The 16837-nt window shown below is 40.1% G+C and overlaps 2 protein-coding genes across 12 annotated transcripts; both read left to right on the top strand.

Moving 5' to 3' along the window:
* Positions 1–2139: 2139 nt before the first annotated feature.
* LOC116259469 (uncharacterized) lies at positions 2140–8434 on the top strand. Of its 11 annotated transcripts, none has more exons than XM_031637306.2 (10): positions 2140–2508; positions 2741–2832; positions 3233–3386; positions 3563–3694; positions 3862–4008; positions 4119–5792; positions 5903–6066; positions 6214–6310; positions 6435–6507; positions 7973–8434. In XM_031637306.2, the coding sequence occupies exons 1-9, from the start codon at positions 2389–2391 to the stop codon at positions 6465–6467; spliced, it is 2613 nt and encodes an 870-aa protein (XP_031493166.1). In that variant the 5' UTR covers positions 2140–2388; the 3' UTR covers positions 6468–6507; positions 7973–8434. The 11 variants fall into 11 exon arrangements, 9 of the variants coding, with proteins under 9 accessions (XP_031493166.1, XP_031493163.1, XP_031493165.1 ...); XM_031637303.2 differs by having other exon boundaries at positions 7883–8434; XM_031637305.2 differs by having other exon boundaries at positions 7809–8434.
* A 2974-nt stretch (positions 8435–11408) lies between these two features.
* On the top strand, positions 11409–16664 carry LOC116259061 (beta-1,3-galactosyltransferase 7). Its single transcript, XM_031636664.2, has 11 exons — positions 11409–11664; positions 12457–12526; positions 12641–12699; positions 12814–13025; positions 13950–14013; positions 15168–15240; positions 15322–15442; positions 15521–15608; positions 15694–15819; positions 15902–16011; positions 16129–16664. The coding sequence occupies exons 1-11, from the start codon at positions 11561–11563 to the stop codon at positions 16275–16277; spliced, it is 1176 nt and encodes a 391-aa protein (XP_031492524.1). The 5' UTR covers positions 11409–11560; the 3' UTR covers positions 16278–16664.
* The last annotated feature ends 173 nt before the right edge of the window (positions 16665–16837 follow it).

The raw sequence follows: 16837 nt of genomic DNA, 5'->3' as shown, positions 1-16837 counted from the left end.
CTGTTTTTCTCCGTACATAGAAGCTAGTCTCTCTGTTTCATTAAACGAGTCTGGTTCAGCCCTAATTAAGTTCAGTCATATAGTTAAAAGAGCCAAGCTTGAGCTAGTTGAGCTCTGCGCATTCGAGCTTGACGAACCCTGTTAAAATGGTATACGTAAGATTGCTTGTCCTAATGCTAATTACATTTTAATGGACCTGAGTGCGGTTGGTGACAACTAGAAATAGGTTTTTGTTTCAAAACTGCCCTTTTTAGATTGCGTTAAAAAGAGAAAAACGGCTCATCTAACTCGGCTGGCTAGCAGCCCTATGAACGCAGACAGAGATTGCGCAAAACAAATGTTTGTTAATGACGTTCCATCTCATCTACATCTTTCGTGCAGGGCGCAGCTTCACTTTTATAGTGAGCCTTAGACGGTTCTTCAATCGCATGCTTTGTTGGTGCACAAGGCTGTTCATTTCACTCCCGGAGTAAATGAGGACACACCATATATAGAATAAATTGCTGCAGAACAGTGGATGGATGTAGTTATATTACATGTAGCTTTATATTCCCTTGGGCCTGGCCCAATGTCTGTCTTCGACAGAGTGTAAGGTAAATGGCTCCAAAAAAATAACGACGAGCGATGATCAAATACCAGTTTCTGGTCCAGCAAGAAGATAAACAAGAAGAGGAGGGAGTGGACAAATCCAAACAAATGCTGCCATGTTCACGGACAGTGGTGCTCCATCATTAAGCAGACAACAGTTGGGCGATTCATGTACACCAAAAATGGCTGCGCTGGGCCACCATGGACTCGGTTGGGGGTGCAACAGGCCCAATCAGTTGCTCTTGGGGTTTGACATCGTCTTGCTTTAGACTGAGCAAGATCAAGTTCGGACCGGAGGACCAGATCCAAACTTGGTATGGTTACACCAACGTCAAATTGGGCAGCTCTATTGCTGGGTGGAACTTCTTCAGGCGGAGGAACAGTTTGGACGCATGGAGCGCCCTGGTTGGAGCCCACGGCGGGACGGTGGTGGGGTCGAGGTCCGAACGAGGGTGATGGCACAGGCTAGGCTAGGCTAGGCTTAAGCGCGTGAAATTTCGTATTTTCTCACCTAATGCGACTTGGATAAGTACCACCAGAGTTTCACCTTTATTTTGAAAAGAAAAAAAAAAACAGGAAAAATGAAAAGGGAACTGCTTTTATTTCCCTCAACCTAACCACAACCCATAATGATTTAATCCGAGTAATGGTCGTAATTCGACAAAAACAAAAAAAAAAAAAGATAGGGTAGGTTTCCTAAATAACGATGGAAAATGAGGCTCCTTCGATAATTTCTCGAAAAGAAAATTAGAAATGTCTGGACTGAGACACTCCTCCAGTCAACAGCCTAGTCAGTCGCCACAATATTTTTAATTTTCTCCACCCGAAAAAGGCCTTCGTCTTTTCGTCGGCTGATATCCAAATTACTTAAGTACCCATCAAGGGGCGACACGGTTCATAGACTGGAACCGGGAGTAGTCAGTCAGTCCGAGTAGGGGCCCGCCAGCCAGCCACTCAGCTCGTGTGCATATCGACAATCTACATTTTTAGTCGTCTATATGTGAATATCCATGTCTGCAACTGTGATTTTTTTTTCTTTTAAGATCATATTTTCCGTAACTGAAATCTTCTAAATCACAAATTCAAGTTTTTTTTTTTACCTTCCTGCCTTTTTACTCGATGAGAAGAAAAAAAAACTTAAACATCTAACCATTTTAACAATGGATGCAAGACTTTTTTGTTAAGCAAGAGAGTGTTAGGGAGAAACATACTAGATTAGGCCGTAATGGACCACAGACGTCTTACTCCCAGATGGATTGGTAAAGACGTCTGTGCTTATACAAGCAAACTAAGTCTTTCAAAAAATGGAAAACTGATTCAGCAGGAACCAAACGCCTAACTTTTTCAAAGAAGCTCCCGAAGTTTAAAAGCAGGGGATTTTCAGAGTTCAAAAAGCAGAAAGTTACAGACCGCTGCTACAAATCCAAATCCAATGCCGAAATAACGAGGGGGAGGATATCGTCATTTTAACAAGCGCCGGGGCCCCACAAGCCCACCTGAGGCCAATAACAAGCGAAAACTGTAAGGAGAGAGAGAGTTCTTAGTGAGACTTCCTGGTTTTGCGGCTTACACTCCACCCTCCCTCTTCTCTCTCTCTGGCAGGCCTGCATCTCTCTCGCTCTTTTCTGGTTTTTCCTCTGTGCTGGTTTTTCTGTTGCAGGTCTTCCATCTCTGTCTCCCTGTCCTGGATTTTCTGCTACAAGCCTCAGCCGTAGCTGAGGAAACTAATAGTCTAAACATTTAAACGTACAAAGAAAAAGAAAACTCTCCCGCACTTCTGGCGGGAAGTAACGGAAAAGAATGCCGAAGGGAGAAGGCTGGGAACCGGAAGGAATTCTCCGACGGTGCACCGACTCTTCCCCTGCCTACCTGACCACCTCCGAAAGCAGTTTCAGAGAGCTTGACGACGAGTTCTTGCAGGTCTCTCTCTCTTTCTCCATCATTGTTACCATCATCGTCTTAACTGTCTCTCGTTCTTTGATACCAGGAGATTATTTTGCAAGAAAACTGTATAAACCAAGATTCCCGATACTAGGAGTTCTCGTTTTTGTGGATAAGTGGGCGCTTACGCATATTTCTTGTTATGTTATCGACGCCTTGAAATTTGAATGGGCATGAACGTACTCTGGATTTGGTTCTTGTTTTTGAGCAGGCGCAAACAAGAATATGGTTGGGCGAATTGCTGCATCTGAGGTTCGACGTGGAGACGTCTCTCCCCGAGTTGCTTTCTGACGGTGATCTTTTGTGAGTATTTTGAGGCATGCAGTTGAATTTGCTGGACTGCATCGCGCTTTGTTTCTTATTTTGTTTATTATTTTCCGACTCCTTTCTTCGCGATAGTGAGTTAGGAATGAGTTTCAAGAATACCTCTGTTAGAAACTATATCTAGGCATTGCAGAAAGGTTTTACTTTCCTTCCTTATTTGTGGTGTTTGCCTCTATCCAAATCTTTGATAATAATCCTGCCAGAATAAAATGACTTCTCCATGAAAATTTCGGCGCAAAAAAGAAAAAGTCCCTTCTCAGTTTAGTCCGTGGTGTTCGTAGTCGATTCCTGTGAAACCGTGAGCAGGTGTACAGGCGATGCATTGGGGTATTCTTTCTGGTTTTGAGTTGAAGCTCATTAGTCTGGTTTCATGATTTAGGTTCCAGGTTTCTTGGGTGATATGGAAACTGCTGGTTGTAACGTACCCGGAGATAAAGTATTTGAAAGCATATAAAAATGTTTTCCGACCTATCGTGTATGGGAAAATTGGGAGCCGGTACTTGCCGTATTCGAATGTTGATGCATTTCTTAAGGTAATTTCTCTCCCTGAATACTTCGTCTAGTTCATTTAGTTTCAGATGTAGGTTAAAGTAATATATAGGATTCCATTTATTTAGCTCATCCAGAGCAAGGGCTGCTGTACATTCGTGGTGAGATTCTCTTGAACTGGATGGTTTCTCAACCATTTAGTTATGACTACGTATTGCAGGTATGCCAGATTTTGGGTTTGACTGCTGTTGACCTTTTTACTCCATCGGATGTTGTGGAAAAAAGAGATGTCCGTAGAGTTTGCATGTGTATTCGGGCTCTCTCAAAGAGAGCTGGATGTAAGAGTTTAAATGTAAGACCCTTCTGAATTTTCTCTCCTCTTAAGCTTGTGGTTACCAACCCATAATATTTTTTCAGGTTTTTTTTTCGTACTGAGAAAATAGTACAATGAAATTCATGATTTTCTCAATACATGACTAATAAATGCTTAATTATGGCTTCTCTGTCTTATCTTGTTAGGTTCCTGATTTTGACATGGTTACTTATACGATTGCAATGCCAACATATGTTGTTGGTTGCATCCGGAAATATTGGGAGCAATCCCGCTGTAGCACTACTATCTCCACCAGTAGCAGTTCATCCACTAGCTCAAGAAGGTACCAGAAGGTGGGAACTGTTAATTTGAAAATGAAAAAAGACAAAAACTTGGATTGCTTTGCATTCTTTTGGAATTCTTAGTATTCTTGAAATTCTAAGTTTTAATATATTTGGTGTAGAGAACATCCGATGCTATACATGCACAACAGGGTGATTTATCATTAGAGGATTCTGACGACACAGAGATCAGTGTCAGAGCATTTGAGTGTGAAAGTCCTTCGTCAGATATGTCATATGAGCCTATATCTCCCCTGGACCCGAATGAGGAGATTTCTGCAGTAACTACATTAGATGATTTAAGTAGCTTTCTGGCACAAAACATGGATCTCTCATCTGGCAAACAAAGTAAAGAAGAACATGACTATGACTCCTCCTGCTCTTTGGATGTTTCTTCAACAGGCTCTGTAAGTGGGAAGATCTGCCATAAATCTAGCACATTTGATGACACCCAATACAGTGAATATGCTGATGATGCTGATTCGTGTTGCTTGCAGAGTGGATGTCGAAGCACTTGTTTAGACGTTACAGGATTCCTAAAGAGTGACCCGGAAGATAAGGCTCATGTAACGTCTAGTAGTAGCTGCATTGTACAGGAAAGTTCTGATGAAACTTGCAGTTCAGCAAACTATTCAGAGCCATGTAGTAGTGAAGTCGTTCAGGACTTTACTGATCATGTTCACACATTTCATAAGCACCCAACTGTTGGACAAAATCATGTACAAGAACTCTTTAGTGAACCTGGGGAGCTTCAGGATGTGGTGATTTCTAATGGCACATCTTCAATTAAGCATATGATTAGCAGGTACATGGCACTTGCACCTTCCAAAGAAACTATCATGAGAAAAAACACCATTTCACAAGCTGAGCTCGAACTCAACTCATTTGAAGAACCTTCATCAACTTATCCAACTGCCGATAGTCAACTTTCTTTCGACATCTTAGAGAAGGACGAGCCTAAAGGGGCTTCTTTAGCAACACCAGAAGAACCAACTGGGGGAGTATCTGAGAAGCTAACAGAAGATGTGTACCATTCTTTGGTAAAAGATGTCCAGGATATTAGAAATACAAATTGCACATCCTTATACTTTATCGATATTATTGGTGACAAGAATCTTGATGTTTCTGCTGTTGATTCTTTGTCCAATTCAGTGGAGGAAGACATGACCGAGGAAAGTACATTAGACATTGAAAGTAACCTCCAGATAAGATCATGGGACGTGAACATTAATAATTGTTGTCAGGATCCATTGAGAAAAGCTGGCAGGCCTGTAATCTGTTCAAGTGGAGAACAGGGAACATCGATAGAAGAGAAAGCAAAAACAGAGATTGTTGTTTTTAATTCTGTAGTGTTAGAGGATTCTTTTCATGTTACTGACATCAATAAGATTGAATCATCATTGATGACAGATTCTAACTTAATTCCTGAATGTAAAAAGATTCAAGTGAATTGTCCATCATCATTTCTCAAGCCAGTGCCAGTGTTAGTTGGTGCAAGGAGCACGCTTGTGCTGGAATCAAGTTGCAGCTCTTCTTTTTGCCATCAGTCTGATGGTGGCAAAGGTTGCTTTCCTACATTGGATTTCGGAGAGCTAGAAGCTATGGCTGAGCTGGATGGTCTACAATTAGATCACCTAATGGGGAATGATAACTGCTCAAAGTGCACATCTCAATCAGAAATTGCTACTGTAAAAGCTGAAGAGTTCCATAACCAGCACAAAGTAGATACAGAACAATTGCCAGAAATCAGAAAGAGTAAGAACGACAAGGATATAAGTTGTCTGGGCATGGAAGAGGTGATGAAGACAATCTGCACTTCATTTCCCATGCTAGCCGTAAAGGTCCATTTCGGTATTAGAAAAACTTTTTGATTTTCTTATCTGATATTTTCTGTTACGTTCTGCAGGGATCTGAAAATCATGAGATGCTGAGTGTTGAAATACACAGATCAGGATCTGAAAGAAATGCAGAAGATGCAGCAAAGTGCAGGCCAAGTAGGAAGAAGCATCTGATAACGGTTGCTGGTGGGGTGATGTTTGTTGGCGCTTTTATGTTTCTATTTCAGCTTGGGTAAGTAAAAGTCCCACGTTCTTAGACCATGTCATAGGTAGGCAATGTCATGATTGCATATGTTCTACTTACATGAAAATAATGGTTTTAGTAGATGTCTCTTCTGTGAAAGCTTGTAGCTAAAGTGAGACAACTGTGTTTTTGCAGGAGAAAAAGAACCAGTTGGTACAGGACTTGTAATAAGTTACGTGGAGCTTCCCAAACGGCCAAGCCAAGCTGGATGCATTCAATTAAACACAGCCTGGTAAACAACAAAGATGATTTTGTTTCTCCTGACAGCAGGCTGACGTTGACTGATTGATGATGCAAACTGAGAGATGTTTAAGCTCTAAATCATCCTTGCTGCTAATTGGGCTAATTTTTGGCAGCTAATGTGGAGCTTGGGGCTGAATTTCTATTAAGATGACACCATCAACCCAATTGCAATAGCTGTCTTACCAGGTGAGAAAATGCCTTAGAACGGGAATGTGATCTAGTGATCTTCTAGCAGCTGTTTCATAATAGATGGTTACTGCAGTTTCATTTTTGTTTTCATTTCCAGTTTGTTTAGATAAACAAAGAATGCAGTGCGCCTTTCTGCACAATGCTTTACTTCATATGAAGGAAAAAACACAAGGTTTTTGATACGTTGGCTCCCAAGGTTTTCAGGCTACTGCCAATTTTTTTTCTCATTTTAAAAGGAAAAATAAAAACGTAGGACTGTTTTTGGATGATTTTACTTGGCCGTCTGCACCAGTAGGTTAACTACTGGGAGCTATAGGTTAAATCCCTGTGGCGTTTGATGATTTTACATGAGTGAGGGTTTTTGAACTTGTTGAGTTACTCCTCTTAGCCTCTAAATCCCTTTCTCCAGTCACCAGTTCATATTGAAGGCTTCATTTTCTTAGGACATTCTTTACTCCTGTGCAAGATGAAGATTCACGTGCGTGCTGTCTGATGTTTCAGCATCAGGAGCTTCGTTTGTATGTTGGGAAATGAATGCGCTTCAACCAATTAGTATCAAACATGAAGTATTTCATGTTCCTGGGTTCTGGACAACCAATGAGGAACTTTAATCATGTACAGATTGCTCTCCCTAGTACTTCTTCTTCCATTAGTGCCAGTTTCTTCGCCCTTATTTTCATGTCTTCGTAAAGATTTTTTTTTTTTGTTTTTCAAAAGCAAAATACGAGCAACTTCAAATTTTAACATAAGAAGTCCATTTGGTTCCCGAACGTCAAAATCTTTCGACAGTGCCCATGCTTTAATACTGTGAGATTTTTTATTTGAATTCGAATTTGTTATATTGTCGTTTATTTTTTAATCTGTCATTGTCTGGATAAATAAGCTAGTAGTAAGTCGAAATTTGTGTTGTTAGGTGGAAGATTTGTCCCACAATTCACCTCTTTGGTCAGATTCGGACATTTATTTCTTAGAGTGCCTTTCAGTAGATAGATCCAAGCAATTTAAATTTTCCCCTCTATTTTCTAAAATGTTACAACTCGTTTGGCATGAAATGCGTGAATGTTACCTGTAGCTGATGTTGCATTGACGCTGCGAAAAGCACTTTTCAGTCCAAGTTGTAAGCCTAATGATGGCATGCTCCTTAATGTTTTTTGAGGATTTAGACTTGAGGTGAGCTGGCAATGCCTGTGAACGTTTCTTAAATGTTTGACAGATGGCATACACTGTTATTCATCATATTTATTTAGATTATACTTTTGACAGAATCAAAAGCACCTGAGTTATCTTTTTGTTTGCAGATAAGATCCAGTAATGCGGTAAAGAAAACTAACCATTTATCAATGCTACTGGCATCTTATATTGGAACTTGCAGATTCTGAAACTTAGATAATGAAACGAAAATTGAACTTGAGACGCTTGGATGCGAGTTAGTTCTCTGAGTCTTCAATGCAATGCTATCCAGGACTGCGCCTGCAGGGCTCGGTCTTCAGCTGATAACACATGATATGGCTCTGCTATCAACATCCAAAACAAATTATCTGCTGGTGAGCTGTGAGAGCCAGATCCTTGCCAAGGCGATGCTTGCTGAAGCAAGAAGTAAAAGGCATTCCTAAGATCAAATGTGGCTTTTCAAAGCGATTTTTCTCCATGGCAAGTTTTTCAAACGCCGGCTGCTGCAGCGGAGTAGTCATTGCACAAATGATTTTCGCTAGACTAAGTGTAACTAGGCAATATGAGATCCTGGTCGGAGCATCATGTTTGTAAGGAGCACAGGAAAAATTGAGAACAATTTTACAAAATCGTTGCACTCCAACTTCATGTATTTTAGTTATGTTGTGATTTCGGGATGAATAGCTATAGTTTCTATTCATGGCTTTGTATGTTAAGTAGGTGATATGATTAGTACGTACCAGCTTTGCCTGGCCTGGACGCCTGGGATGAGTTACCTTACAGCGAGCTACTTATGGTTTGACAGCTCAGGTTGAAACACCGCGAGCAGTTGCCTCGCAAACTTAGCATGCGAGATGCTGATAACCAAGCGAAATGAACTTGGATTCAAGAGAGAATCAAACATACAAGATCAACGACCCAAAATTCGACTATCGACGACAACAGCCGCAGTCCAATCTGATGCGATAAAAAATGAGAAATCTTTTCAAAACAGATCGGATCCATTTTTCAAGACTGCGAATCAGGATGGGTGGGCACGATGTTGCTGCCGTGTCCTCTTTCTCTTCCCTTATCGTCCTCTCCCATGTCTTTGAACCCAAACACAAACTGATTCCCACCAACCACATTAATATTTATCTTATTGCCAATAAAGTTCTTCCTTTGTCTTTTAAACTAACATTCTTCCTTTTCAACGTGAGCTCCACGATTAAGTCAGACCCATCTTAGAAAACTGTAGAGACAAGTTGAAAGTCGAAAGTAGAAATCCCACCACAACTGAGCAACTTTTGGCCCTCGCAATTCAGCAAGAGAGCATTTTTTCCAAAATGAAAAGGTGAAATTTCACCTCTTCAACAAGGGCAGAGCCAGAAGTTCTTGGTACTAACAAAGGAACGTTTTAGGCATAACAAAATGATTAAGGGGCTCGAGTCAAATAAATAGTTAAGGTGCTGACAATATATGAATAGCCAAATTGTTGGAAACCACCAATGTGAAAACAACTAAATTTTGTGGAACTGTGTGGGCAATTGCCCACACATTCCCACATTTTTTGGCTCCGTCCCTCCTTCAATACCCCTCGACATCTTTTCCCTTCTTAGCTCTTCTCGTTCAAACCTACTCATCCAACAATAATAATGAATTCCCTTCCAAATTTTTGTAGACGATACTAGAATTTTTATACTATCAGCCGGATTTTTCTTTTCCAGGTTATCTTGAGAAGGAGATGTTATGGACAAGACCTTCTAACTCTCTCGAGTTGAAGAAAATGAAAAGGGGCAAACACACAAGAACACAAAGGATTTTAAGTGGTTTGGAAGGACAAAGAGTCATCGGTTACACTGAAACTTTACTATTTCGAATAGGACCAAGAGATATAGACCTGTGTTTAAATAAGGAGTTTATCACAAGATTGCAATAATAAAAAAATTAAAATAGTACCCTAACCTATAAATTTTGGCGGAAAACCTATTAAATTGAGATCATGCTCCACACTCCAAGAAGAGATTTCCCATGAAGAAACTGCCATTAAAGTTGAAAGACTTCATTAATGGCCTAAAACTGTGCAGCATTTGCGCCTGCCTTTAGAGCCTAGCTTGTAAACGTCAAAGTGAAAGCAAAATTCCGTTAGTTAGAGGTCGATTCGGAAGAATTAATACCAAAATTGAAACGTTTTGCTGTTTCATTAAGGGGCCTGCATCATGCAGATGGCTCGTTTTGTCTGGACCTCGAATGAATATTCGCCTGCACTGTGCTCGAGTCAGCGGCGCAAATAGCTGCCTTAAAATGTGGACTCAAACAGGTACGTGCTCATAACTAAGGGGAACGTACATGATGACAACGTCCCGTTTACGCAATTTCATTCAGTTCGGTCTGCACCAGCTGAAATCGAATTCGGATATGATTAACCTTCAATGCAACATTTGATCCGGTTCAGAATGTTCGGAACGGATACGAAATTCGATGGGGAATCCAGAATCCTTCTACTAAGTGAATCCAATTTTAACATGCGGTAATGGATTTGGATTACGTTAGATGCCTGAACTCGAACAATGATCCGGAGACGACGGTCCGGCGAAGATGCTCACAGAACGTCTTATTCGACCGCCAATGTTGGAAGCGAAGGTGAGTGAGCTCGAGTCAGCGTGGGACGCGGTAGAGAAAATTGCCCTCCTCTTTGTCTTGATTCGTGAGATCACCTCCTTCTTTTGGCGGCCTTCAAGAAAAGCAGCTACATGCTTTTGACTCGAATTTTACAGCTAGTAAAACCAAAAAAAGATTCAACCCATCGGTATTATGGAAGGGCTGAGAGAGCGATACGGTAGATGAAGATTTTCCAAATATGAAGAATACGATGCGTTTGAAGCTTGGTGATAATATAATAGATCAATCGGGGCAGCACGTCCCGCACCTAAGTCAAAACTACATCTTTTTTTTCTTAGGTACATAATCATTTAAAATAGATATCTATTGCACTCATTTATTAAGTAATTGCATTATAGAAGATTTATTCAATAAAAGTAGTGTGTGCGTTCTTGTCAAGGTAGGGGCATGCCCACTTTTACGCCACATGCATGCATGCAAGTGATTGATAGTTCTAACACCTAGTCGACCTCAACTGTATGAAAATGAAAAAATTCATTATTCATTTATTTATATTAACTATTATGGGAAAACTACTAAGCAACCCAATTATGCAGTGATTTAGATGAAGTATAAATGCACATATAAGTGACTGATAATCCTAACTCCTAATCGACCTTAACTATATTATTCATGGGCAATTTAACATCTTAATTTTTATTGTTCTAGCTTCAAGGTCTTATCACCTTTAAATTCGCAATACACCCAACATAAAGTTGTCAAGAAGACGAGGCGTTTTACTCAACAAGAGGGATCGATAAATTTAAGTTAATGATCGGAAAATAGATATTATGCTTCTGAGTGAGTAATAATAATGGCCACGCGCAACATGGAAAAAGACGTGCCGCGTTGACACAGCCAAACGGTTTGGGGGAGAGTGGGGGCCCCACTACACGTTTTTCTCCGACTAGGCGGCTGGCTTGGCCTTCCTTGTGAAGGCAGGGGACCCACCACCCTCTTCTGGAGTCAAGAAGGAAGACGGGGGCTGCGGTGACCATTCCTCCCCTCCTCCGCGACCAGCGTCCTACGGCGCGAAGAAGAGGAGGAGAGGGAGGACGACAGAGAGACGACTATTAAGAGGGAGGGAGGGAGGGAGGAAGGAAGGAAGGTGGTCTTCTCTCCGCGTCTTGTCCTCGACTTGCTCGGAGGGAGAAAAAGGGTAGCGAGTAAGGCGAAGGGAAGGAGGGAGAATTCTGGTCTTCAGATCGATTCGGGGAGCGAGAGAGAGACGAAGGGAGAGATGAAGGGCGGCCGAGTTGGGCGTGGGAGGACGTTGATGAGCAAGATGGCGATATTCCTCCTCTGCGTCGGTTGCTTCGCCCTCGGCATGCTTTTCACTAACAGGTATACCTCCCCTCTCCCTTTCTCGTCCGCTCATTTTGTTTGTTTTCTCTATGGTCGACTTCTTGACAGAGAAATAAGGGCACCCAGATGGGTGTATCTCGGTTTAGTTTTTCATTTTTAAATTCTTTGCCCCCCGGTATGGTGTTGTTCTGTAGCTATCGCCAGATGGGGTTTTGTAATGTTGATGCCAACGATTTTTGGGTTTCATTGATCCACTATCCGGAATTAGGGAATGTTAGATCTCTTTCTGTGTTTCTCTTTTCTTGGAGGGTAGGTTTGGCTTCTCCCCATGTTGATATTGTCCGTGTATTTTTTATCACGTTTGTGGCGAATCGAATTTCGAGCTACATTTGACGCTTTTTTTGTTGTCTTATTATGATTTTACTTTTTGCTCCGTCCCCCGAAGATTGATGTTGGATGCATATACTTTTATGAGCAAATAGATTATAGTTTGGCTTTAACAAAAATGAAGGGAGTGGTGATTTCTGTCTTGGTGGGTCCGGACAGAAAACTGGAACTTCATAACACATTCGGATCGACCTAGTATTTTAGTCTGATAGGCTGCAAGCTGACGGGGAATTGAACGGCTGTTTATCAAGAAGAAGAAAACAAGCTGTCTAGTTTTGGTTTATTTCCTTTTTCATTTCATTAGTGTTAGTTTCTATGGAAACTAAGGAGCAGCTAAAGGGATTTAAGGAAGTGGGCTCCCCTTTATTACTATCTTGGCACAATTTATAATTCTGTCTATGCATGAAATTCTGCAGTTTTGTCTGAATTTTCAGTTATTTGTAGGGTATGGATTCCTACTGAATCTGGCGGGACTGTTATCTCAAGGAGACGACAAGAACAAGAAATAAACACGGTAGATGAATGCATTAAGAATTAGCACTTTTGATAGCTTTTGCTTTAGGACGTGTTTCTGGGCTACTTGTGCAATGCCAATTGAGATCCTGTTTCGTTTTTTTCTTGTTATCAGAAGCTTGGTCAAGATAAAGATGTAATGGGCGAGATCCACAAGACACATGAAGCTGTAAAGTAAGTGTGATACTTGACATTTGATCTCATGAACATCTGCAATGTCATCGTTTATCAAACTGGCTCTTTTAGTCCTTTTGTGTGTGGTAGTTGAGGCCTACTTGGTGATTTCAGGTCCTTAGACAAAACAATATCTACATTACAAATGGAGCTGGCTGCTACTCGTGGTTCACAGGAATCTGGCTCTGATGCTTTGCCTTCGTCAACAAAAACTTCTCATAACGGTGCTCCTTCAAAAAAGAAAGCTTTTGTTGTCATTGGTATCAACACAGCTTTTAGCAGCAGAAAGCGAAGGGACTCTGTTAGAGAAACCTGGATGCCTCAAGGTTCTTCATGGCTTCTTGCTTTTCCTGAATTCCTTATAGTTTTTAATCCATATTCAAACTACTGGAGTTCTCTGTAGCGACTGGTCATTCTAATGGCTTTGAGATGAGCTTTGATTTCCTTAAGAGCATTGCCCAAGTTATTTCTCTTTTTTTGCCCTTAGTCTTCTGTAGTATTAACACATATTAATATTATTAAGCCTATATATTTGAACAGAGCAGTCAATCATCGTCATCTTTTACTGCAATATGAAAGGCACTGATATATAAGTTCATGGAGTCATCCTGAGACCATAATCTGCTTTTAGTTGTAAGTGGAGGCAAATTTTTGTGAGTCACCTATAGATGTTATTTGTCAGTTTCCCAGCATAGCCTAGCCGTAGTGTTTACATGGGAAGTTATTGTTTATGGGTTTCATCATCCTTCTTTTTGACCATCTTCTTCTTGAATTTATGTTGAAGAACCAGTTATGAAGTGCTTCTTCATGTTGAAAATCTTGCTTTCGGCCATGTATTGATGAATTTTCTCCAAAAAAATATGTGCTCATTCGCTTCATGTATTAAAGTACAACTTTCTGCAATTGGAGAAAAAATATATAGTTAGTTTTCCACTTCCCTATTGCAAATATTTTGCAGCAAAAATAAAGGAAGATGTTGGGTAAATTTTGTAAAGTTATGATGTAAAATGGCAGTCTCCTGTTAGCACTAGCAGAATGTCCACCTGTGCATTAATTGCTATCTTGATTTTTTATGTATTTTATCACAGAAATTCATACTGTTTTTAAATAATATACAGAACTTAAAAATTCTCTCATCTTATGAACATTGGACAGTAACACCTTATGCATGTGAAATTTATACTTAAAAAATCTTAAGTTTATTTCAGTATGCAGAACGTTTGTTATAGATCTTGCTCTTATTTATTCAGGGGACAAGCTGATGCAGCTGGAGCAAGAGAAGGGCATTGTAATTCGATTTATGATTGGTCATAGGTACTGTATATTCTAGTTTAGTGTTCCATATTCTCCTGCAGACTTTTGGTTCCATACTTTGAGAAAAAAGTACACTGTGTGAGTTGCTACTTATAATGCATATTAACATGTGGTGTTTCTGAACATAAATGATTGCTGGCTCCTTATCTTACCTGATTTATGTGTTATAAACTTTATCTCGTATTTCAGTTTCTGAACCTGACATTATTTCCTTATTCTTTTGGGAAGTCATTGTACAGTCCAGGCAATTCTATTCCCTCTGGACCGTGGAAGAAGGATGACAATAATCGATATAGAAAGAGAGGCAAGAAAACATTCAAAATGTTTTAGGATCTACATGTGAAAATTGGTTTTGGAAGTTAAATGTCTGAAATAGATGTGGGCAAGAAATAAACATAGAAAATCCCAGGACCCGACCATGGAAGAAGACGGAAACATTGCAGCCTTCCCTCCCTCCCCCCTCCACATCTTAAAGCCATTGCTATGTTCACGAAGATTTATATTCTTAAAAACTAGAAACGGTATTGTCTATAGTATTCCATGCCATCTACTTTGTTTCATACATGAGAAAAGTGTCTTTGATGTTCAAGAGAAAAAGCGGTAAAGAAGGAAAGTGACCCCAAGACAACAACCGGTTTACTCTGTTTCTTTTAATTGTTTTAAGTGAATGATGTTGTTCAGTTCCTTCTGGAAAATTCTTTCTACTTCTTTCTGAAATGGAAACCAAAAGTCTATGTTGGAAATCGTGTTCTTTTCTTGTTTCTTATAAATTGACACCTATAAGAAGCACATTTCACTATGATTAATCTTAGATATACACTGTGATGGATAATCACAAACTTGGCAATTGGCATCATCAACATTAAGTTCCCATTCCTATGATGTTTGAGTAGGTTTTTTATTTGTTGCAAACGAAATTTTGACCATGAAAATATTGGATTATCATAAAGAGAGCTAATTTTCCTTCAATTTGTCTGCATGGTGTGTATTTGACATTCCACTATCTCTGTTATTTTGATTATATTTCTCTTATTTTAACCAAGTCATCAATTCTTTATTTCTGTTTTCTTTCTTCTTGTCCGTTTTATGTCATAAAATGCCAACACATTGATGCATGGATGGATCTGAACTGAAAGTATTCATTTCTTTTGCAGTGCTACAGCCAACAGTATCTTGGATAGAGCCATAGATTCGGAAGATGCTGAACATCATGATTTCCTTAGACTGGTACGTAATCAGTTGCTTGGTTCTATTAGGATGGTGTAAATGATGCATGTATTTGATTCAATTATGATCTGTGACTTGCAGGAGCATGTTGAAGGATATCATGAGCTGTCAGCTAAAACAAAGATATTTTTCTCCACCGCCGTGGCTACATGGGATGCTGAATTCTTTGTCAAAGTGGATGATGATGTTCATGTCAATTTGGGTATGGATTCTGGGTGTACATGATCACACTGAACTTTATGTCTCTTCATGATCTGAATGAACAAGATTGTGTGAACAGGCATGCTTGCTGCAACTCTTGCTCGGCATCGTTCGAAGCCTAGAGTCTACATAGGCTGCATGAAATCTGGACCGGTCCTTTCACAGAAGTAATTCACTTCAGATAATAATAGTTCCTTTTATGGCCTGGGTTCCTACACTATTGACATATTTTCTTTTCTTTGTATGTTATAGAAATGTAAAATACCATGAACCAGAATACTGGAAATTTGGAGAGGAAGGAAATAAGTACTTCAGGCATGCAACTGGTCAGATTTATGCAATCTCTAAAGATCTGGCTACATATATTTCAATCAACCAGTGAGTGAAAGGTTGAGCCTGCCTCTTTTTATTTATGGGAGCTCGTCTTTGCTAACTCGTTCTTTGGTTTGTGACTCTCTAGGGCCATATTGCACAAGTATGCCAATGAAGATGTCTCTCTGGGTGCTTGGCTTATTGGGCTAGATATTGAGCAAATAGATGAGAGAAACATGTGCTGTGGAACTCCACCAGGTAAAAACCATAAGAATTTTTATGAGGTTCATGGAGCTTTTCTAAAATCTCTGTCTTGCCTTTCCAAGGTTCAAAATGTGATCATCTGTATTTATATCTTCTTTCTTTTATATCAAGATTGTGAGTGGAAGGCACAAGCTGGAAATGTGTGCATTGCCTCATTTGATTGGAGTTGCAGTGGCATTTGCAAATCAGTTGAGAAGATCAAAGATGTACACACACGATGTGGTGAAGGAGATGGGGCTGTCTGGGGTGCCCTTTTCTGAGATTAAAACTGATATTTAGTAGAATGAAGTGTCATTTGAGCCGTGGTCCATTCAGTACGTGCTGAGTTCAATTGATTAAAGGGCTGTCAAGATGTGATACATGTTCTCTCTAAGTCGACACTGCATTTTCATGGTTTATCATGGTTAAGCTATGGAATGTCAGGATAAAGAATGCCAGAGGTCAGTTCCGTTAGTTGGCATCAAGTGCATTTGTTTGCACCGCCGAGCTGGTAGCCAGAAGCTTGTTCATATTCACAATTCTTTTCTCTTCAGAGTTGGCTAATAAATTTCAAGTGTCACTTGCCTTCTTTCGAGGCTGTAGGCATTATTGTACTTTAGTCCAATAGTGAGCAAAATATAATATAGATTGATAGCTTTTACTTGTTATACCAGCTGTGTAAATTTGTTGCTAACTCTTCGTCCTTTGGTGCCTGTTGTTTTACTCAGTTGCTGCAACCAAGTAAGCACAACTTGAATGAAGCACTAGTCACACTCATTTTTCTTGATGCTTTTACCTTTTGGAAGGCCCTTACTGGTGAAGAAGTATCTAGCAGAATAAC

The sequence above is a fragment of the Nymphaea colorata genome, chromosome 8 (genome assembly GCF_008831285.2).
Source record: "Nymphaea colorata isolate Beijing-Zhang1983 chromosome 8, ASM883128v2, whole genome shotgun sequence".
Lineage (NCBI taxonomy): Eukaryota > Viridiplantae > Streptophyta > Magnoliopsida > Nymphaeales > Nymphaeaceae > Nymphaea > Nymphaea colorata.
Note: the sequence above shows the minus strand (reverse complement) of the source record. Positions and strands in the feature narration are given on the sequence as shown.

Bases quoted from the DNA above. Each gene is read 5' to 3' on its own strand.
- LOC116259469 (XM_031637301.2), top strand. From the start codon at position 2,389: ATGCCGAAGGGAGAAGGCTGGGAACCGGAAGGAATTCTCCGACGGTGC. The intron at 2,509-2,740 runs GTCTCTCTCTCT...GTTTTTGAGCAG, and splicing joins TTGACGACGAGTTCTTGCAG to GCGCAAACAAGAATATGGTT. The intron at 2,833-3,232 runs GTGAGTATTTTG...TTCATGATTTAG, and splicing joins CTTTCTGACGGTGATCTTTT to GTTCCAGGTTTCTTGGGTGA.
- LOC116259061 (XM_031636664.2), top strand. From the start codon at position 11,561: ATGAAGGGCGGCCGAGTTGGGCGTGGGAGGACGTTGATGAGCAAGATG. The intron at 15,241-15,321 runs GTACGTAATCAG...TGTGACTTGCAG, and splicing joins ATCATGATTTCCTTAGACTG to GAGCATGTTGAAGGATATCA. The intron at 15,820-15,901 runs GTGAGTGAAAGG...GTGACTCTCTAG, and splicing joins ACATATATTTCAATCAACCA to GGCCATATTGCACAAGTATG.